General features: G+C 47.6%; 2 protein-coding genes and 1 long non-coding RNA gene across 5 annotated transcripts in view; 2 read left to right on the top strand and 1 right to left on the bottom strand.

Moving 5' to 3' along the window:
• Positions 1-4,298: 4,298 nt before the first annotated feature.
• Positions 4,299-10,273, top strand: LOC309354625 (uncharacterized protein). 2 transcript variants are annotated; one of them, XM_081884865.1, is made up of 6 exons: positions 4,299-4,407; positions 5,837-6,322; positions 6,521-6,602; positions 6,813-6,895; positions 7,120-7,246; positions 8,736-10,273. In XM_081884865.1, the coding sequence occupies exons 2-6, from the start codon at positions 5,921-5,923 to the stop codon at positions 9,689-9,691; spliced, it is 1,650 nt and encodes a 549-aa protein (XP_081740991.1). In that variant the 5' UTR covers positions 4,299-4,407; positions 5,837-5,920; the 3' UTR covers positions 9,692-10,273. The 2 variants fall into 2 exon arrangements, with proteins under 2 accessions (XP_081740991.1, XP_081740990.1); XM_081884864.1 differs by having other exon boundaries at positions 5,837-6,334.
• A 2,952-nt stretch (positions 10,274-13,225) lies between these two features.
• Positions 13,226-19,735, bottom strand: LOC309354640. The gene is made up of 3 exons (XR_014162367.1): positions 18,973-19,735; positions 14,895-14,988; positions 13,226-13,330 (listed from the first exon to the last, which is right to left on the bottom strand). It is a non-coding gene; the product is annotated as an uncharacterized lncRNA (long non-coding RNA).
• A 188-nt stretch (positions 19,736-19,923) lies between these two features.
• LOC309354617 (uncharacterized protein) overlaps positions 19,924-21,883 on the top strand; it is a 42,320-nt gene continuing 40,360 nt past the window's right edge. Inside the window, exons 1-3 of one of the 2 annotated variants that reach the window (XM_081884851.1) lie at positions 19,924-21,046; positions 21,496-21,577; positions 21,788-21,870. In XM_081884851.1, coding sequence (XP_081740977.1) covers positions 20,615-21,046; positions 21,496-21,577; positions 21,788-21,870 — 597 coding nt within the window. In that variant the 5' untranslated portion in view covers positions 19,924-20,614. The remainder of the gene's footprint in view (positions 21,047-21,495; positions 21,578-21,787; positions 21,871-21,883) is intronic. The other variant, XM_081884852.1, reaches the window with a different exon arrangement.

The following is a 21,883-nucleotide window of genomic DNA, read 5'->3' as shown; positions in this document are numbered from 1 at the left end:
GCAGAAATCAAACCCTTCTTGATCAACACCAAAGAACCTAAAAATTATCTTGTAGAACAGTGATACTGGTTTGACACAAGAGTGCAGAAATGCAAGGAAAAGGCTGGCTGGATCTATTAGAGTACCGGGGTTCTTTCAAAATACTCTTAACTTTTGGGACACTCAATAAAGACAGGATAGCATATAAGAAGTTTTTAAAAAAGCAAAAGATAGGCTTGGGAAGACAGCTGTGGCAAGACTTGGCTCAAGAAGCAGCTGACTGGAGGGAGGACAAATTTTGGGAATTGGTGTCCTGTGGAATGAAATATGTGAAATGAACACATGATACCATAATCCCAGCCTGGAAAGGGTTGAATACTACAGCAAGCTTTTTAGCGATCATTCAAGGCTCCCAAATAAGGCCGGTATGAACACCAACCCGTCACATTTACTCAAATGGTGAGAGGTGTCCCCAAATGAAATGAAACATCTCACTGAAGGCTTAAAACCAAACAAAGCCCCAGGAAGACATGATGCCTCCAGAGCTCATCAAGACTCACTTGGAATGGTTGGTGGCTCCCTATTTTGGCCAGGCTATTTACACAGATACATAACACAGCCCAAATTCCTCCCAGCTAGAAGTTGAACATGATTGTTCCATTTTTCAAGAAAGGAGACAGATCTTTGCCCCATCAGCCTGTCCCCATCCCATGGGGCAGCCCTTTAGATAATGGAAGGTGGCTATCATATCTCCTCTCAGTCTCCTCTTCTCTATGATAAACATCCCCAGCTCCCTCAACTGTTCCTCATAAGGCTTGGTTTCCAAACCCTTGGTTGCCCTCCTCTGCTCCCATTCCAGCTTGAAAAGGATGGAGCACATCCAGAACTTTGGCAGCTAGCGATGAAGGAAATCCAAAATACACCACCCAAAGCAAAGTGCATAGGCTGCTGTCAGAGCTGCCCCTCGGTCCCAGCTCACAGAGGACCAACGCCAGGCTGTGTTTATGTACAAAGGTCTTTATTGAAGTTCAGTTTCCATTTCAAAGCCGCAGCGCGCAGCTCTACGTCCTAAACCCTAGACCGGCAAAGTCCCGTCTGAGTCTCCTCCCCTCTGACACCAGTTTAATATCCTAGCCCTGCTCCACCTTTTCCGCTGCTCTCTCTTTCTCTGGGTCCTTCTGCCCGTTGGGGCATTCCCCTTTCTAGACTCCTCTGACGCTGAGTCGCTTAGCTCCTCCCCCTGCCTCCGGCGAGCTTTGGGACCCGGCTCCCAATCCTCATCCTCTGCGGTCCCGCGCTCCTGTACATTTGAACTTGCTTCTCGCGCCAATCCAGTGACCTTCCTCCTGACAGTTACACTACTCCTGTCACTGCTTCCCTCTTCCGGAATACTGGCCGGATCTGACCTCCCCTCCGTTGTCCGACTCTCCGATGGAGGCGTGGTCAGCCCTGCCTCGTCTTCTCTCCCTGGTGGGGAATCCACTGGCCCTGATACTTGGGACTTTTCCCCCTCACTATGCTCTGGTGGGGAAGCTGGTCCTGATTTCCAACTGCTGCTCTGGGAGTCCCTGCTCCCCCCTTGCTCCTGGGGTGTTCCCCTTGGGAACCCTCTACCCCTGGCCACTGGCGCCCCCTTCTGCGAATCTTCCGATTCGCTGGAGAGACTCATGGAATCCCTTGGGCCACTGTCATATTCTCCTACGCTCCCCTCGGATTCTTCCCCTTCACTCTCCATCTCCTCTCTTCCCTGTGCCTCTCCTCCTGAGCCTCTGACAGCTGCATTTTTGAGAATAGGGTTAAACCTCCTTTCCCTTCCTGCACACAACATAACTTTCCTGCATTGCAAGGGAAAAGAAGACTAGAAGACCCTCAGGGTTCCTTCCAACTCTCTGATTCCATCATTCCATGATTCTGTGGTGATGCAGTCTAGAATAGCTTTCTTGGTGCCATAATCAATAACAAGATGGAAGATGAAAAAATCTTTTTTAATAATTCCAGTGGCACCTTTGTTAGTGCAACACTGTGGACTCATAATAAGCTTGTGATCTACTAAGAGCCCTAGATCCTTTTTACATGTACTACAGGCAAGGTAGGTGTTCCCCATCTCATTCATATAATACACACACACACACACACACACACACACACACACACACACACGGTGATTGAGTGGGTGGTCGCTAAACAGCTCCAGGCACATCTGGAGGAAGCAGACCATCTGGATCCTTTCCAGTCGTCATTAAGGCCCCACCATGGAACTGAAACCGCTCTGGTTGCACTGCTCAATGATCTCCGGCGGACTAGGGACAAAGGAGAAAACTCTCTTCTGGTTCTGCTGGATCTCTCAGTGGCTTTTGTAACCCTTGACCATGGTATCATTCTGGACCGTCTAGCGGGGTTGGGAGCTGGGCACTGTTATGTAGTGGTTCTGTTCCTCCTGGGCCATGTCTAGAAAGGGATGAGTGTTTGGACCCCTGAAGGCAGCCCTGTACCAAAAGGTTTCTAATGGTCAGTGCTTTTAATATTTAATATTTAATATTGTGCTTTTAATATTTACCCATCTTATATATTTGCTGCTGATTATTCCTGCCTGTATGCAGAACCTGACATTTGTCCTTGCTGAATTTCCTTGATGGCATTAATATGCCATCTTTCTTTCCAGGAAGCTCCCGGTGGAGTCACATGGGATTTAATCCTGACAATAACCCTGTGAGGTAGGTTAGGCTGTGAAGCTACGCCTGGCCCCCAAGGTCACCCAGTGGGCTTCATGACCAAGTGATTCACTTGGCTGGGAAACTGGGAAATGTAAATATCTCTTGTTTCACTTGGTGGATGTTTGGTGGAGGGCAAGGGGAACCATGGGGCAGGGTCCAGGATGCTCAGATTCCTGCCACCAGACCTCCCCTTTCACGATGTAACCATGATGTATTAGTGATGTAGTTTGGGGGGGTGTAACATGGGGATGAGCAGCTAATAAAAGTTTGGGGGCTCTTTTGTTTGGGGCTTCCATCTTGTTCCACCTGGTGGCAGGTGGGAGTCCTGTCGCGACCGTCTACAATAAAGACCAAGCCTACTGGCTGCTGTTTTGCTCTGGTATTCCTGGCTGGGGTCCTTGTTTTTTGTCCAAGGGAGCCCTCGGATTTCTCCATTAACATGGTTTATAGCGTATTTTTTGCTCCATAAGGCACACTTTTTTCTTCCTAAAAAGTAAGGGGAAATTTTTTGGGGGGTGCGGGGAGCCTGTTGGCATTTGTAGTGGTTAGAACATATTGAAAGCTGGATCAAAGCCAGGAGTTTCTGCCAAGGAATCAGAGGGGAAAAGAGTAGTCTAATGATCTGCCCTGGCCAGGGAGTTCTGGGAATTGTAGCTCAAGTGGAAGGCGCTGGTGGGGGAGGGTCTCCCAACAACTCTAACCACTTTGGGGAGGGGTTGTCTCTTTCACCTCCACCCTAGGTTTGTTTCCTATAATCCTTGAACTGTAGATTTGGAAGGCCCTCGAGGATCATCTAGTCCAGCCCACTGCAATGCAAGAGGCTCATCTACAGCATCCCTGGCAGCTGGCTGCCCAACCTCTTCTTAGAACCTTCCAAGGAAGGAGAGTCCCTTCCTCTTTCCAGCAGGGCTTCTCCTGCCTCGGATTCCTTGGGTGGGGAGACTCCAGGGCTTCTCAGCAGGGCTTTCTGTTCAGTCTCTAAAGATTCCCTGAACACCTGAGCGGCCTCATGTCTGAATGGGCAATCACGTGTCGATAGGGAGTCTGATGGGTGGGGTGTGGGGAGAGCTTTACTTCCAATGGAAGGACAATAGAGGACTTGCTTGCATCTTGATCTCAGCATCTGAGGAGCCCTGCAGGATCAGGCCAGTGGGGTCCCCGTACTGAGTCCAGCCTCCTGTTCTTCTGGAAAGCCCACCAGCAGGACTGGGGGGAGGAGAGCCCCTCTCTCCACCTGCGCTTCCTCCTTCCCCAAAACTGGGATTCAGAAGCAAGGCTGCCTTCGACTGGAGACAAAACATGAGCCACCCCTGGACCTCTCTTCCTCCAGGCATTGCCCTCATCCTCTTTGCTCTCCATCTTCCAACAATCCGTGTCTCTTTATAGTATAGGTCAGGTTTTCACTTCTATTCCTTGTTCATATTTTATGTCCAAATGCTTTCATCTGCTTAATAAATGGGAATTCATGGGCTTTATGTTTTTGTGGTTCTCATTATTCCGGTTATTAGAATGCTGTTATAATAGAATCCAGCTCTCCAGAGCAAAGGTACCTCCTTCCAAGAGTTAAATGAAGTGAGTGTTGCATTCCTAGAGAGGACCGGAGCAGGTCCTCCCAAGCAGAAGCTTCCCTGTCTTTTCCTGCAAGGGGGTGGCTTTTGTCTCCTCTGCAAGGAGAAGGGGGTTGTTGCCTCTGCTCTGCCTCTTCTGGGATCTGGTGAGTCTCTTCTCCTTGCATGGGCTGCATTGGGGCCGGGGCTGCAGGGGAGGGGGCCGGGGGGCTGTTGGGCTCATGCAGGGGGAGATCCCCAAGTCAGGGAGCAGAGGGTCCTTCTCTTGCTAAGAGGTAAAGTGACCCCTGACCCTTAAGTCCGGTCAAGGGCAACTATGGGGTGCAGCGCTCATCTCGCTTTTCAGGCCAAGGGAGCAGGCGTTTGGCCACAGAGTTTCTGGGTCATGTGGCCAGCAGGACTAAATAATAATAATCAGTGCTTTTTTTCTGTGGGGACGCAGGGGGACGAATACCCCTAGACATTTTCTGAATCTAAGTTTGGCCTCATTGAGGGGCAGTATTTCAATATGAGTAGGAAAATGAGAGTACCCCTAAAGGAAAGGAAAAAAGGCATTGATAATAATACTAATTTATTACTTATACCCCGCCCATCTGGCTGGGCCTCCCCAGACACTCTGGGCGATTCCCAACAGAATATTAAAAACACAATAAAACATCAAACATTAAAAACTTCCCTAAACAGGCTTCTGAAAAGTCAGCTAGTTCTGTATCTCATTGACATCTGGTGGGAGGGTGTTCCACAGGGCAGGCGCCGCCACCGAAAAGGCCCTCTACATGGTTCTCTGTAACCTCGCTTCTCACAGGGAGGGAACCGCCAAGAGGCCCTCGGAGGAGGACCACAGTGTCCTGGCTGGACGATAGGGGTGGAGACACTTCTTCTGGCGCAATGGGACACCAAGAGGGAAACCATAGTGCCCAGAAGCACTGTTTACCTTCCCGCTGGAGCAGTACCTATTTATCTACTTGCACTGCATGCTTTCGAACTGCTAGCTTGGCAGGAGCAGGGACCGAGCAACGGGAGCTCACTCCATTATGGAGATTTGAACTGCCAACCTTATGATCAGCAAGCTTAAGAGGCTCAGTAAAGCCAGAGCGGGAGGCAAGTTCTCAGGAGGTCTGCAACTGTATTATTTACCTGGACCCATACACCTATTGCCACTTTAGGGAGGGGGTCTCTGGATCGGGGGGGAAAGTGATGAGTTTATGGATTATTTGATTTCTATACCTCTTCATATATTAGAAAAATCTCTAAGCAGTGCACAGGAAACGAAAGCAAGCACAGACTACGTAAACAAAAATATTGCAAAAATACACAGTTGCATATAAAAATCTTACATTGATACAAAGTTACTCATATAGATAAATAATGTAAATCAGTGAAATTAATAAACCCCATTTATTAACCAGATGGAAACATTGGGACATAAAATATACACAAACCCAAAAAATGAAAACCTGACCTATGCAAAAAATGAATATACACTCTTAGAATACACATCCTCACTTAATAGAGAACTTTTTTTCTTCTGACAGTGTGCAAATTTTATAACAGAACAATGTATTTCCTTTGTAGAATTTGTCAGCACCTCTCATTCAGAATTTGACAGGTGAAAAAGGGGATCCCTAACATTCTCTTGGAGGCTTCCTGAGAGCACAGATGCATGAGCAAGACTCAGCTGGCCCTGAAGCAGGAAGAGACCATGCTATGAAAACTGGGAGAAGTGGGGGATTCTGGGAAAGCTCTGAGCAGAAGATCCCGGGAGAGGAGGACACCCTTCGCTCAGAGGTGCAGAGCCAGCAGTTGAAGCAGCTCTGCTCCCAGGAGGCGAAAGGACCCCGAGACGTTTGCAGCCGACTCTACCACCTTTGCCACCAGTGGCTGAAGCCAGAAAGGCACACGAAAGCTGAGATGCTGGACCTGGTGATCTTGGAGCAGTTCCTGGCTGTCCTTCCAGCGGAGATGGAGAGCTGGGTGAGGGAATGCGGAGCAGAGACCAGTTCCCAGGCAGTGGCCCTGGCCGAAGGTTTCCTCCTGAGTCAGGCAGAGGAGAGGAAGCAGGCGGAGAAGCAGGTGAGAGAGACTTTCCTCTGGATGCTCCCAAGGGGCTCAATAGATAAGGGAGAGTATCCCAAATGCTCTAGTAATGGTCCATCTTTTTTTTGGAAAGCATCCAAGGAGGGATATCAGAAACCTCTAAAGTTTTTGCCTCTTTCATTCTTATTCTGACCCTCTTCCCTGTTTGGAATCCTATTTCAGGGAAAGGTTCTGTTTGCAGAAACGGGTCCTGATTCCTCTGAGGCAGAGAGGACTTTGTTGGACACCAGAGAGAGGCCGCTGGGTAAGGAGGAAGGAAGTTTTTCTTCATTTGATTCCATTCTGTTGATTTTGAAACTAATATTTTGGGAGAAGCCACTTGGGGCCAAGAACCCAAAGGAGATGAGATATATTTGAACATAACTAAAATATGAAACGGGGACAAACTCCCAAGTACACCTCTGAGAGAAGCATCCTGCACTCCTGTCTCCCCACTTCCCTTTGTCTCTCGCAGGTGAAGGAAGGATGCCGGCAAGACCTCCTCCTCCATCTCTTCATCCTGGTGGAGGGGAAGCAGCGGCTGAGGAACCGGATCAGGTGCGGGGAAGGAGCCTTGGGGGGAAAGAGGCTGAGGGGTGGGGCATTGGAATGCAGAATTTAAACAATTCCATTTAGACATTAAAATAAGCATCCATAGTCAAAATGTGTAGTGAAACAAAGCCATTAAAACAGCACAACAACAAACAGGCAGAAAACAACAGAACAATGTGTAGTTGATAATATTCATGCTGTCTAAGGGGACGACCTTTTTCTTCTTTCAGGGCCCAGTGTGTTTTGAAGATGTCACTGTTTGTTTCATGGCTGAGGAGTGGGCATTGCTGGATCCTGCCCAGAGAGCTCTGCATAAGGAAGTCATGGAGGAGAATCATGGGATCTTGGCTTCTCTAGGTAAGGTTCCCTCTTGAATCATAATATTTGTTTGGAAATTCCATAAATATATCTATGTGTGAAGCCTCCCAGATTTTGATTGAGCTCAACAGCACCACCTAGAACACCTGTGATTATAACACCCTCACAGCTCACCTTGAATGGGGGGCTATGGATTCTTTTGTCTGTGGTTATTATTTTGCCATTGATGCCTTTTAAAACCATGATCTGGCTGTTTGAACTACCATGGACTTTTAAAATATAGACTTCAGAGTGGTTAGGGAATCATAGAATCATCTAGTCCCACCCTCTGCAATGCAGGAATCTCATCTAAAGCATTCATGACAGATGGTCTTCCAACCTCTTCTTAAAAACCTCCAAGGAAGTAAAGTAAGTCCACAACATTCCAATGGAGACAGTTCCACTGCTCAACAGCTCTTACCCTCAGAAAGTTATTTCTGATAATTAGTCAGACTCTACTTTCTTGTAACTTCAAGCCATTGGTTTGGATCCTACCCTTCAGAGCAGGAGAAAACAAGCTTGTTCCTTCTTCCATGTGGCAGCCCTTGAGATATCTGAAGATGGCTGGCTCTCAGTCTCCTGTTTTGCAGGCTAAACATTCCCAGCTCCTTCAACCGTTCCCCATAAGGCTTGGTTTCCAGACCCTTGATCATCTTGGCTGCCCTCCTCTGCACACCTTCCAGCTGGTCAGCATCCTTCTAAAATTGTGGTGCCCAGAACTGGAAACACTATTACAGACGTGGTCTGACCAAGCCGGAATAGAGTGGGACTATTACTACCCTTGATCTGGACACTAGACTTCTGTTGATGCTGCCTAGAAGATCATTCACCTTTTTGCTGCTGCATCACACTATTGTCTTATATTAAGCCTGTGGTCAACTAAGACCTCTAGATACTTTCCACATGTACTACCATAAGGCCAGGTGTCCCCCATCCTATATTTGTGCATCTTGTTCTTCTTGCCGAAGTGAAGAACCTGACATTTGTCTCTGTTGAAATTCAGTTTGTTAGCTGGGGCCTAGTTCTTCAATCTGTTAAGGTCATTTTGATTTCTGGTTCTTTCTTCTGTGACATTAACTACCCTTCCCAGTTTGGTGTCATCTGCAAATTTGATTTGCATCCCCTAAATTCCTCTATCCATGTCATTTATAAAGCCATTGTACAACAACAGATTCTGACAATTTTTTTGTTTTTGCTTTTGTTCTGGTCTGTTTTTTGTTGACCAAAGAGATGACAGACTAGAGATGGCCCAGATTCCCTGATTGAGTCAAACAAAATCTGTCCCAGAAAAGAGCCAGTCTTGTCAAATCTTAAGTTTCCATAAATATGTCCCTGAATGCCAGTCAACAAAGGCAGTTAACCCTGAAGTACGTCCTCCCATCTAACTCCCTTCAGTTCCTCCTCTCTCAAAAGCGTTAATGAACTTTGTTCAATAACAGGGGGCTCCATTTTTTTCTGAGGCTTTAATCCATTTCTCTCTTCATTGCAGGTCGAGCTGGATTGGAAATTAAGAACAAGGGAGACCACGACAAAATCCACATGGAGAAGCCATATCAATATTCGGAGTCTGGAAAGAACTTTAGCCAGAGCTCCCATTCAGTTTCCCATGAAAGAAATCCCATTGGGAACGAACCCTGTCAGTGCTTGGAGTCTGTTAAGGGCTCTCATATAAGCACAAGCGTCTGTCGACATCAGAGAATTCACAGTGGGGAGAAACCATATCAGTGCTTGGAATGTGGGAAGGGCTTCGTCTGGAAGATAAGTTTGACTTCCCATCAAAGAATTCATAGAGGGGAGAAACCATATCCGTGCTTGGAATGTGGGAAGAGGTTCAACCAGAGAGCCCATCTCACTTCCCATCAAAAAATCCATACGGGGGAGAAACCGTATGAGTGCCTAGAATGTGGGAAGAGGTTCAGCCAGAGGACCCACCTCAGTTCCCATCGAAGAATCCATACAGGAGAGAAACCATACCAGTGCTTGGAATGTGGAAAGGGCTTCAGTCAAAGGGCCCACCTCACTATCCATGAAAGAATTCATACAGGGGAGAAACCATATCAGTGTATGGAATGTGGGAAGAGCTTCCGTAAGAGTTCCATTCTCACTAACCATCAAAGACTCCATACGGGGGAGAAACCATATCATTGTTTGGAATGTGGGAAGAGGTTCAATGAGAAAACGAATCTAATTTCCCATGAAAGAATCCATACAGGGGAGAAACCGTATCAGTGTGTGGAATGTGGGAAGAGCTTCCGTAAGAGTACTTTTCTCACTTCCCATCAAAGAATCCATACGGGGGAGAAACCATATCAGTGTTTGGAATGCGGGAAGACGTTCAGTCAGAAGGCCCACCTCACTTCACATCGGAGAACTCATGCAGTTGAGAAACCATATCACAGCGTCTCTCTCACTTCCCACAAAGAATTCACAAGGGAGAAACTCTAACTGTCCTTGGAATGTGGAAATACCTTTGAAGGATCAAGCTCACTCCCCATCTAAGAAGTCACAGCGGGGAGTATCATAGGATCATGGAGTCATAGGGTTGGAAGGGATTCTGATGGTTATCTAGCTGAACCCTGTGCAAAGCAGGAATCTCAACTAAAGCATCCATGACAGAGGACCATCCAACCTCTGCTTAAAAGCTTTCCACTTTCCACCACCTTCTGATGGAATCTGTTCCTCAGTCAGCTAGATCTTACCTTCAGAATTTCTGCCTGATGCTTAGTCAGAATCTCCTTTCTTGTAACTTGGAGCCATTGGCTGGAGTTCTATCCTGTGGAGCAGGACAAATCACATCTTCCATGTGACATCCCTTTAGATATTTGAAGATGCCCATCATATCTCCATGCACTCTTCTCTATCATAATCACCCCCAGCTCCCTCAAGCATTCCTCATAAGTCTCAGTATTCAAGACCTCCCTTTTTGTGATATTATTTTCCATATAGAAAGTTACATTTTCCATATAGAAAGTTACATTTTTTAATCAACAATTATATTCCAATTTAATAAAACTAGTAGCTTTCTGCATAATAATAATTATTATTATTATTATTATTATTATTATTATTATTATTATTTATACCCCGCCCATCTCACTGGGTTTCCCCAGCCACTCTGGGTGGCCTCCAACAAAATATTAAAATACAGTAATTGGTCAAACATTAAAAGCTTCCCTAAACAGAGCTGCCTTCATATATCTTCTAAAAGTCTGGTGGTTGTTTTTCTCTTTGACATCTGCTGGGAGGACATTCCACAGGGCAGGTGCCACTACCGAGAAGGCCTTCTGCCTGGTTCCCTGTATCTTGGCTTCTCGCAATGAGGGAACCGCCAGAAGGCCCTTGGTGCTGGACCTCAGTGTCCGGGCTGGACAATGGGGGTGGAGACACTCCTTCAGGTCTACTGGACTGAGGCTGTTTAGGGCTTTCAAGGTCAGCACCAGCACTTTGAATTGTGCTTGGAAACGTACTGGGAGCCAGTGTAGGTCTTTCAGGACCGGTGTTATGTGGTCTTGGTGGCCGCTCCCAGTCCCCAGTCTAGCTGCCGCATTCTGGAATAGTTGTAGTTTCTGGGTCACCTTCTAAGGTAGCCCTGCTGAAGGGAAGGGTTCATGCTGCTTCCCTTGTGATTCAGGCTTCTTAATTCCGTGGGACAGCCCTTGGGATCTCTCAGGTATCGTATCACCTCTTAGGCTTCTGTTTTCCAGGCTAAACATGCCCAGAACACACCCAAGGCAGAACTGAGTGGTGCTATGACTTCCTTTGCTCTGCACACCAAACTTCTGTTGATTCAGCCTAGAACAGCATTAGCTCCGCCCCCCCTGCAGCATCACATTGTTAATTCATATTCAGCTTTTGTTCTATTAAGACCCCTAGATCCTTTTCACATGTCCTAATGGCAAGCCAGGCGTCCCCCATCCTATATTTCTGCAGCTGGTTCCTCCTGCCTGAGCGCAGAACCTGACATTTGCCCTTATTGAAATTCCTTTATTGCCTTCCTACATCACCTTCTCCAAGGAGCTCCAGGTGGTGCCACATAGTTCTCCCCCTCCTTTTGTAATCCTGACAACAACCCTGTGAGGTAGGTTAGGCTATGAAGCAGTATCTGGCCCCCCAGTGTGGGAATTTGAACCCAGGTCTCCCAGGTCATCGCCCAGCCCTCCTTCCAGTATACTACACTGACTCTCTAATGAGAATCTTAGAAATTGTGCATGCATGGGTGTCTGCTTAAAGTTCAGTTGTGGTGTTCTGGTGTTTGTACGCACGTGTAACAAAGTAATATAACAAGCACAGCATAGTAGTAGATTTAAGGTGAGGGGTAAAGTGTGAGTTTGGGATGTTGGGGGTGAGAGGTGATTGGCTGAGAGTTTGAAAAGGATTTTGAATAAAACATACAATCAGGCCTGTGGCTTATTAAACTTTGCATATGGTCTTAAATGTCTTTCTGGGAGGGCGGTGACTGGTTTGTTTCGTTTTATGCTGTGAAACACCCTGAGGCCTCTGGATGAAGGCAGTATACAAATTTAATGAATTAAATACAAAAAGTAGTCATAAGCAATAAATAAAACATGTAAAAATGCAAAACCAAACTGAACAATTTCCACATAAATCACAAGAGCTAAAAAAAAAAGCAGCAAAATAGCCACACAGGTACAACTCCCTATGAAACATTTGAAACCATGCGCTTATGTATACAAAGTTATCTTGAAACCAAATTTTTAAATAAATCTGTTGTGTTCATTCTTCACTCCTTTAGGGGTGAAGTGTTCAGGGAAGAGTTCCCTGGGGGGCAGCGGGAATAAAGGGGGTGTTTGGCGGAAGACCCAGTCAAGACCCAGCTCCTAGCTGTGCCCCTTGAATGCAGTGGGGAGGGGGTGGGCGCTGCCAGAGCCCCTCTGAGCGAAGGTGGAGGCAGCACAACACAGGGAGATTAACTAGACCTCTGCATGAACAGAGCTCATCTAGAGCTCTTCATAAAAGCAAACCTAGCTATACAGCAATGTCTGAGCGTCTTGCCAGACCAGGAGGGCAATTAAAGGCATAACGAATAGAGACACCTTCCAAGACGCATGGACCTCTTTAACTTTGTTAATGACCAAAATCAGGACCTTGTTGTATCAACCGCTCAATATTCTCCGTGGAGAGGTTACGCTAAGCCAGAGGTTTCCAGCCTTTTGGAGTCCACGGCTCCCTTGACCAACTCGCTTCTTTCTGTGGCACCCCTGTGGGGCTCAGGAGCCCTTGCCTGCAAAGCGGGCAGCCTCTCACCCTTTGTTGAACCCCCTCTCTTGTGCAGTGTTCCCTCAGCCTCCTCTCCATTCTCCTTGGGAGTCCTCTGGGCAGCCGTTGCTGCTGCTGCCCTGGTCCCTGAGCTGCCCCAAAGAGAGGTGTCTCCTCACACTGCCCCACAGGGGCCTGGGACTTGTCTGTCCATTCCTATCAGCAAGGGCTGGCGGACGGGCTGGCTGGGCTCCCTCGTCCGCTTGCTTGCTTCCTCCAGACCTGCTTCAACTCCTGCTAACCAGCACCCCATGGCCAGCCCCAGAGGCACCGTTCGCCCAGGGAGCTGGTGACCAAGGCTGCTGCAACAAACAGCCGTGCCAGCCTTTGAGAGGCAGATATGAGAGGGCATCAGAGGAGGGAGGGGAGGAAAGAGGGACAGAGGCCAGAGATGCCCACGGCCCCCCTGACCATCACTCAAGGCACCCCAAGGTGCCACGGCACACTGGTTGAAAATCACTGCGTTAAGTAATATGTTTGAATGTTGAAGGTGTGTGTCTGGAGACAATGGATAAGACAAACACCGTTCGATGTCCTGCTGGACAAGTGTCAGAGTCCAGAGCCCTCAGCACGCACCTAGTCATCTCCATAAGAGACTGAAACTTTCCCTCCCTGATTGAGTTTTGTTGCATGGTGTGGCTCTCACACCGCCCCTTCCTCTTCCAGGAGGGTTCTCATGTGGCTCGAGGTAAACTCACCTCCATTGTCGCTGACCAGAGTTGTGAGTTTCCTCTGAAACTTGCTGCTCACCGTGGCAAGGTATTTTCTGAACATCTCCACTGCTTCACTTTTCTCTTTTAGAAGTACCTTGAGAAAACATCCAGAAAAATTAGAATATACTTATTCTTCCCTAAGTGTGCCACACACATCTGCGTACACTACACTCTGGTGCTTTCCTGTTATACAGTGGTACTTTGGGTTACAGACACTTCAGGTTACAGACTCTGCTAACCCAGAAATAGTACCTCGGGTTAAGAACCTTGCTTCAGGATGAGAACAGAAATTGTGCTCCTGAGGTGCGGCGGCTGCGGGAGGCCCCATTAGCTAAAGTGGTGCTTCAGGTTAAGAACAGACCTCCAGAACGAATTAAGTTTGTAACCAGAGGTACCACTGTACATGAAGGAAAAGAAGCTTTAGCACTCTTCTCAGTGATGCAACTGACACACTTGGTTGTGGCTGGTGCCTTTTGGCTTGCCTTCGTCCCTGTAGCAAGCTGCTTGCATTGCAATTCCACATTGACTTTGATGGCCAACCCTTCTGTGCCGCAGTTCTGGATCTGCTTCGTCCTTGACAAGCTGAAACCTTTGCAGAGCAGGGCAACCAAGATGATGAAGGGTTTGTGCGCTCGTGTGTGCCACATTCGCAGTCTGGGGTTCTGAAAGATTCGCCTCGTAGACTGAATCAAATGTGCTGCTGCATACACCTGGTCCTCTTTGGTCGCTTCCCATTTCCCCATTCAGAATTGCATAAGGAAACCTTTCCTATCCAAGGTGGAAACACTGGGAATGTTGCAATTCAATTGTGGGGCGTACAGGGCAAGGTTCTCTCTTAATTGGGACTTACAGGGGAGGAACACGGCAAACGGAATGCCTTTCTGTCAGCAAGTTGCTTTCGGAAATAATGTGGTCATTGACGATTGCCAAGATCTTGGCTGTTGCATTCACTCTGGATCTAAGAGTGAATCAGAACTGGAGAGTCGGAAGGGACCTAAGGGGCCATCTAGTCCAACCCCCTGCAATGCAGGAATCTCAACGAAAGAATCCCTGGTAGATGGCCATCCAAGCTTTGTTTAAAAACCTCCAGTGAAAGAGAGTCCACAACCTCCTGCGGGAGACTGTTCCTCCTGGACACCCCTTGAGATATTTGAAGATGGCTCCTCTCAGTCTCCTCTTTTCCAGAAACCTTTATTTCCAGACCCTTGATCATCTTGGTTGCCCTCCCCTGCACATGTTCCAGCTTGTAACATCCTTCCCTCCTCTTCAGCTTGAGGTTCACTAAGACCCGTAAATCCTTTTCACATGTAAAGCCAGGTGTCCTCCATCCTATATTTGTGCCACAGGCTCTTCCTGCTTAAGTGAAGAACCGTCCACTTGTCCCTACTGAGATTCATTTTGTTAGTTTGGGCCCAGTTCTCCAGTCTGCTCTGCTCGTTTTTTGAATTCTGATTCTGTTTTCTATGGCATGAGCTGTCCCTCCCAGTTTGGTGTCATCTGCAAATTTGTTGAGCATCCCCTAAATTTCTTCATCCACGTCATTTCTAAACACTTTGAACAACATTGGTCCCAGGACAGAACCCTGTGGCACCCCACTTGTCACTTTTTCTAGGATGACAAGGACCCATTATGCAAAACTCTTAACTTCACATACTCACTCCTGGAATCTGGACTGGTGGAGATGGACCAGGAGTGAGTCCTCGGGGGCTGCAGCAGGCAGCTCAGTGAAGCCGTAGACCCAGTGTGTGGTGGCTGTGAAAAAAGACAAACTTCACCCCAGGGATCGTTAGGACAGGAGTGGGAAATAAAACTGCAAATGGAAATCTATGGTGTGACTGCATTTGGGGCACAGTCTCCAGTCCTGGTCGCCTCTCCTCAGAAAGGATATTTGTAGAGTTGGAAAAAGTTTCAGCAAAGGGCCGCCGAGATGACCAAGGGGGGTGGCCGGCTTTCCTCTGTGGCGTCTGGGGGTGTCTGGTTTAGAGGAAGGCGAGTGAGAGGCAACTTGATGGAGTTGGGCAGAATTCTGCCCGGCCTGGAGGCGCAGCTTTTCTCCCTGTCGCATAGCGGGGCTGCGCTGGCTTGCAAAGGGTTAAAAGGCACCAAGCTGGAGTCCTAGAGAGGAAAGAGAAGATCCAGGCGGGGGAAGGGGGAGCCCTTCCCGGCCAAGCGCCTCTCCTCCGCATCTGCTTCGGTGATCTCTTGGGAATCCGGTGGGTCTCTGCTCTTCTTGCAAAGGGTGCAATGGGGCGGGGGGGGGCGGGTCCCAGGGCTGCGGGGGGGGGCAGGGAGGGCCTTCTTCCTGCAGCTCTTCTTCCTTGGCCCTGGGGGGGGGCTGCAAAGAAACCCAGTTCAAGGCATTGATCACCGGCAGGAGTTGCAGCCCAGCAGAAACATTCGGACTTAAAATATACGCAAAAAATAAAAGGGAAAACCTGACCTATGCAAGAAAGAAAGAAAGTCTGTGGGAAGATGGAGGGCAGAGAAGAGAAAGCGCTTCTTGGTGCGATGCAGAGTCAAGCCTGCGGAACTCCCCGCCCCAGGAGGCGAGGCCGGGACCAGGGCAGGGAGGAGGAGGAGGAGGAGAGGCTTCTGGTGGCTTCATCCTCCAGAGCTGAGCTCTTGTCTCCCCAGCGATGCTGCTGAATCCCAGTTGCTGGAAGGGAGCGCAGCGGGAGAGAGGGGCTCTTGCGCCCCAGTCCGGCTGGGGGGCTTCCCATTCAGGCCCCAGGGGGAGCAGGAGGGGGGAATCTGGAGGGCTCCTCTCCGGCTCCGATGCTGAGCTCCTCAGGTGGAGTGAAGCTCCGCCCCCCCAATGAATCAGAGAAGGGAGATATCCGGACTCCAGGCTGACACTGGTGTGCCCATTCAGACATGCAGCCGCTCAGGTGTTCAGGGGATCTTTAGGACAGAACAGAAAGCCCTGCTGAGAAGCCCTGGAGGTCTCCCCAGCCAAGGAAACTGAGGCAGGAGAGGCCCTGCTGGAAAGAGGAGCAGGATCCCTTGGGAAGACTCTCTCAGGGATGCTGGAGTTGAGATTCCTGCATCGCAGCGGGTTGGGCTGGATGACCCTCAGGAGCCTCTTCCAAACCTGCAGTTCTCTGACCCCAGAGCCATTGGAGGATGGAAGTTTTTAAATGTTTATTTATATGTTGGAAGCCTCCCAGAGTGGCTGGGGGAACCCAGTCAGATGGGTGGGGTATAAATAGTAGAATAATAATAATAATAATAATAATAATAATAATAATAATAATAATAATAATAGAATAGGAGGGTCCTATATTCATTAGAGAAATGTTGGAGGGTATGTAGTCAATCTTCTTTTGAAAGATTTGGACTTTCAACAATCCGTCTGCCTCGCGTAATTAAAAGTAATCCTGCCTTTGCTCTGCTAAGTACTTTGCAGCATGGAAATGGTGATGGTGATGATAATTCTTCAATAATAATAATTCCTCAGCATTGTTTCCTTTTCTTTTTTAATATTTTCTTTTAAAGATTTTTTGTTTACATTTTGCATTCATACTGTAGCCCTATGAGGCTTTGCCCTCGGGTGGGAAAAATATTGCGCCCGGGAAAGGGAAGTGGGAGTCAACAGACACTCAAGGAATAGTTTCGGAGAAAAGGCTTTTATTTCTACCATCCATGAACTGGTAGAAGGAGCAAGTGTGATAAGTCACAAAAAGCATGCACGAAGTTCACAGTCCTGTGCACCAGCATATATACCCCTTTCCAGTTCCCTCCTCCTTTCTCCTCCCTCAGAAGTCCTGCCCCATGAGTTCCTCTGAGCATGAACAGAAAGCTGTCTCGGGACTATTGGACTCTTCCCAGGAAAGGGGGAATGAGAAGCCGAGGAGCCCTGGTGGGTCAGCATGTCCAAGATGTTGCAAGCGAAAGAGATAAGATTCGTTTCTCAGGCCTGAGTATTCTTGGCAGTGACAGAGCCTATACATTAGCCTTTAAAAGTGACATTTTGCCTTTTGCCACAGCATCTTGTGGGAAAAGCAGAGAAGAGCAGAGAAAAGCTCTTTTGGATTTTTAGAAGACAAAAGGAGTTTTGGACAGTTTTGAGGCCTGGTTGATTATTGCAGCCTGGGGTGATTTCCCAGACGGGATTTGGATATCCTGTCCCTACATTCCCCCTTTTGTTTTTGGACAAGGCCTGTGGGAGAGGGTCCTGCAATTGTTGCTAGGGCAGCTGAACGTCTCCTTTGAGACACAAAGGAGACACGTCTGTGAGCAGAGACCCCGCCTTCCCCTTCTGAAGGCCACACCAAGCCAGAGGTGCAGCCTTTGGGTGACTTCTCACACTTGCTCCTTCCACCAGGTCATGGATGGTAGAAATAAAAGCCTTTTCTCCGAAGCTATTCCTTGAGTGTCTGTTGACTCCCACTTCCCTTTCCCAGGCGCAATATTTTCCCCACCCGAGGGCAAAGCCTCATAAGGCTACAATACCAATATAACAAAACAATATATTTTGGAGGTTCTTGACCCCTGGACTTCCCCCCACCCCCTCCGCATTATTTTCTCTGTGGCTCAGCTATTCATGCCTGTTGCTTGGGAATTTTAGGCCTACTCCTGGTTCCTACATTTAATAATAATAATAATATAATAATAATATTTATACCCCACCCATCTGAGTAGGTTTCCCCAGCCACTCTGGGCAACGTATTCTGCTGGGCTAAGTCATTACCTAAAAGTATTTGCACATTTCTCTCTTCCCAGACTCCTCTTGGGGGGGTTATTGGCTTATGTTGTTTTTATTATATATTTTGTGTTTTTAATATTGTGATTTTATGTTGTGAGCACCCTGAGACCTGTGGGTATAGGATGGTATACAAATTAAACAAATTAATTTGATAAATTTGATCAGCAAAGTGTTGAATTGAGCCTCATCATAATCCTACATATTTTTATTTATGTGTTTGTAAGTTGTCCCTGCAGCTATGAATGAAAACAAATAAAGGCACTAGAGGACTAATCTGCATAGTATTATTATTATTTTAAAATCCGAAGTTCACAAGCTAAGAAACTGGTTTCTCTGCTGGCAGATAGAAGAATTAAGTATAACTCGTCTTTGCATCCTTGATGGAACTGTCTTAAACAAAATCTGCGCCAACATTTTAAGAAACCGCACCAGAGTTTCTGAGCTCCTCTCAGCAGCTTCCAAATGCAAGAATTATCAGATTAAAGGCATTTGTATTCACGTCTGTGAATGTGGGTTCCGGCTGACACAAGTGGGAATAGTTCCTGTCATTTCATAAAATGAAAATCTATTAAATGAATAAAATAATAATAAGAGTTCCTGCCTCCTTTGCCTCAGCCTCCAGGCCACCATTTCCCTGCCAGATTCTGGCCTCTCTTTGCACCATCTTGGCCTGGATTCAAGTCCCCTCAGATCCCTCAATCCCCTCAGCTCCTCCTCCTGGGCTGCCATTATTCTTATTTTTATTATTAATTGAATTTGTAGACCTCCCCATAACTCTCTCCCCGGCCAGCTCTGCTCCGCTTGACCAGAGTCTCTGGGCTGAACTGATTATTTCCGTTTTCTCCCCTTTGGGACAACAGAGTCCTTTCTAGACCAAACAGAAAGGCTTCTTCTCCTCTCGTTTTCCCCCTGGCATTTGGGATTATTTTCCCCCTCTTCCCTGAGGGAATTTATTTGTCCCTTCTCTGCCCTCAGCTGCATCTCCTGTGTCTGAGGGACATTTCTTTTTGGGCTTCTTTTCTAGGTCTCACTTTCTGCATCTTCCGCCTGAGTTTTGGCTCACAATATTTGACGTTTTCTCTTCAGCGCAGCCTCTTTTTCCTTGTCCCCCTTTTTCCCGCCAACTGAATCTGTTTCCTTCAAAGCCTGAGCTTCTCTGTCAGGTTTTGGCTTCCTCCATTTTGTCTCCTGACTGAAATTCCCTCAGAGGTTTTCCCCTCCGTTTCTGCTTCTGCCTGACTCTCTCTTCCCTTCAGGAGTCCTGGGTCACGGTGGGGCCTTCTCCTCACACAACTCTCTTTCCCTCACAAAATAGACAACTTTCTGTAGCAATTCATTCTCCTTGTGGGTTTTATTTCCTGTCATGACTCTCCCACCATTTGAGGCAAACCCTCCAACTCTCTATGACTCCTATAGATATATATATTTTAACCACCACAGGTTCTCTCTTGGTTTTGGTGTGAGGGAAACCTTAGATGCTTGGAGACTCAGGGAGACGTTGAACGGATAAGAAAGGTTTTATTTACAAAACCAAGTTGGTAAAACAAAGAAGGGTCAGGAGTTGTGTCCTTTCAGGAAACAGTGAACTTATTAATGACACTAAACCTAAAGAGCTTTCAGGCCTTAAAACAAATTAGTAAATGCACAGCTCCTCTTAAACTTCCCTTGCTAAAATTCAAAGGTGGATGCTCAACTTTCTAGAAGAGGAGGTGAAATGCTTCACTCGGTTTCTCTTTCCTCCCTCTCATTCCTTTACTCAGTTCTGAGTTTCATCCTTTGGACGCAGCACAGCTTCCTTCTGGGGGCTCACTTTCCGTCACTTCCCCTCTCTTGGCAATCCCACTCCTCAGGGGTTCCCAAACAGCAACGCATATATGGCTCTGTGGGGGTTAAGCTGTGTAACACTACTATTAATAATAATAATAATGATTTATAACCCAAGCTTTCCCTTAAGTTCCCCGGGGAAGAGGACACCATTAAAACACAATTTTAAAAACCATTTAAAACAAGTTACAATGACAGAAAGAAACTGAGTTGTTCTTTTCCTGGCTTTTCAGCACTTTCCTACCCACAGGAACTTTGGCCTCACCCACTTGGCCCTCAGGGGCTTGGCCAGATCAGGATCTGGCCCTCAGAAGAAGAAAAAGGGATCCCACCCCAGGAGTCTGTCTGGAGATGTTGGAGATGCAAAGTGCTAGAAGCAGAAATGTGCCCTGAAGTGGGGCTGGGAGGGAGAGCAACTCTTGAGGAGCCCAGGATGAGGACCCTCAATAGGGACTAGTGTCCACACTTGGAACAAATGATTCACTTCTCCATCACCGTTCTGCTTCTACCCCTGGTCTGAAAACACTGAGAGGCAGGAGCCACCAGGCTCATTCGTCTGCCAAAAATCTCTTCCGTTGCCTCCACTTTGGGCCTGGTCAGTTTCCTTCCAGGAGAGCAAGAGGATTTCTTCTTCTTCTTCATTCTTCTTCCTTTCCTTCTTAAATAAAGCTTAGAGTCCGGCCTGTGATGTAGTCATACTCTGGTTCCTAGCAAGACTCATCCACACTTGCTCAGAGAACCTTTCTATTCTCCTGACAGCAGGTCAATTTTATAACAGAACAATATATTTCCTTTGCAGTATTTGCCAGCACCTCTAAATGAGACAAGCAGAACTTGGTCAAAGAAAAAATGGATTCCTTCCTAAAGATGGATGAGCAAGACTCAGCTGGTCCTGGAGCTGGGAGAGGTCATGGCATTGTCAATGGGAGCAGTGGGAGATTCTGGGAAAGCTCTGGGCAGAAGATCCTGGGAGGGGAGGACACCCTTCGCTCAGAGGTGCAGAGCCAGCAGTTGAGGCAGTTCTGCTATCAGGAGGCCAAAGGACCCCGAGAGGTTTGCAGTCGACTCTACCACCTTTGCCAACAGTGGCTGAAGCCGGAAAGGCACACGAAAGCTGAGATGCTGGACCTGGTGATCTTGGAGCAGTTCCTGGCTGTCCTTCCAGCGGAGATGGAGAGCTGGGTGAGGGAATGTGGAGCAGGGACCAGTTCCCAGGCGGTGGCCCTGGCCGAAGGTTTCCTCCTGAGTCAGGCAGAGGAGAGGAAGCAGGCGGAGAAGCAGGTGAGAGAGACTTTCCTCTGGATGCTCCCAAGGGGCTCCAAGGAGGGAGAAGATCCCTAAATCCCATCCTTTTTGGGGGGAATGTCATTTGATACCCCTCAAGTTTTTGTCCCAGCCATTCCTTTTCAAACCCTTCGCCATATTATAATAATAATAATAATAATAATAATAATAATAATAATAATAATAATTTATTATTTGTACCCCGCCCATCTGGCTGGGTTTCCCCAGCCACTCTGGGCGGCTTCCAACAGAAATGAAAAATACACTAAAATGTCACATATTAAAAACTTCCCTGAACAGGGCTGCCTTCAGATGTCTTCTGAATGTCAGGTAGTTGTCCATCGCCTTGACATCCGGTGGGAGGGCATTCCACAGGGCGGGCGCCACCACCGAGAAGGCCCTCTGCCTGTAATATTCTCTATTACAAATTCTTGTTCCTATTTCAGGAAAAGGATCTGTTGGCAGAAATGGGACCAGATTCCTCTGAGGCAGAGAGGACTTTGTTGGACACCAGAGAGAGGCCGCTGGGTAAGGAGGAAGGAAGTTTTTCTTCATTTGATTCCATTCTGTTGATTTTGAAACTAATCTTTTGGGAGAAGCCACTTGGGGCCAAGAACCCAAAGGAGATGAGATATATTTGAACATAACTAAAATATGAAATGGGCACAAACGCCTGAATGCACCTCTGAGAGAAGCATCCTGCACTCCTGTCTCCCCACTTCCCTTTGTCTCTCGCAGGTGAAAGAAGGATGCCGGCAAGACCTCCTCCTCCATCTCTTCATCCTGGTGGAGGGGAAGCAGCGGCTGAGGAACCGGATCAGGTGCGGGGAAGGA

Source organism: Podarcis melisellensis (assembly GCF_964234715.1).
Source record: "Podarcis melisellensis genome assembly, chromosome: 13".
NCBI classification, from domain to species: domain Eukaryota; kingdom Metazoa; phylum Chordata; class Lepidosauria; order Squamata; family Lacertidae; genus Podarcis; species Podarcis melisellensis.
The sequence above is the reverse complement of the archived record's forward strand: the minus strand, read 5'-3'. Positions and strand labels throughout refer to the sequence as shown.

What these genes read in the sequence shown, in the direction of transcription:
- LOC309354625 (XM_081884864.1), top strand. Translation starts at nt 5,921, where the DNA reads ATGCATGAGCAAGACTCAGCTGGCCCTGAAGCAGGAAGAGACCATGCT. An exon ending in GGAAGCAGGCGGAGAAGCAG is followed by an intron (nt 6,335 to 6,520) that starts GTGAGAGAGACT and finishes ATCCTATTTCAG; the next exon opens with GGAAAGGTTCTGTTTGCAGA. An exon ending in CGGCTGAGGAACCGGATCAG is followed by an intron (nt 6,896 to 7,119) that starts GTGCGGGGAAGG and finishes TTCTTCTTTCAG; the next exon opens with GGCCCAGTGTGTTTTGAAGA.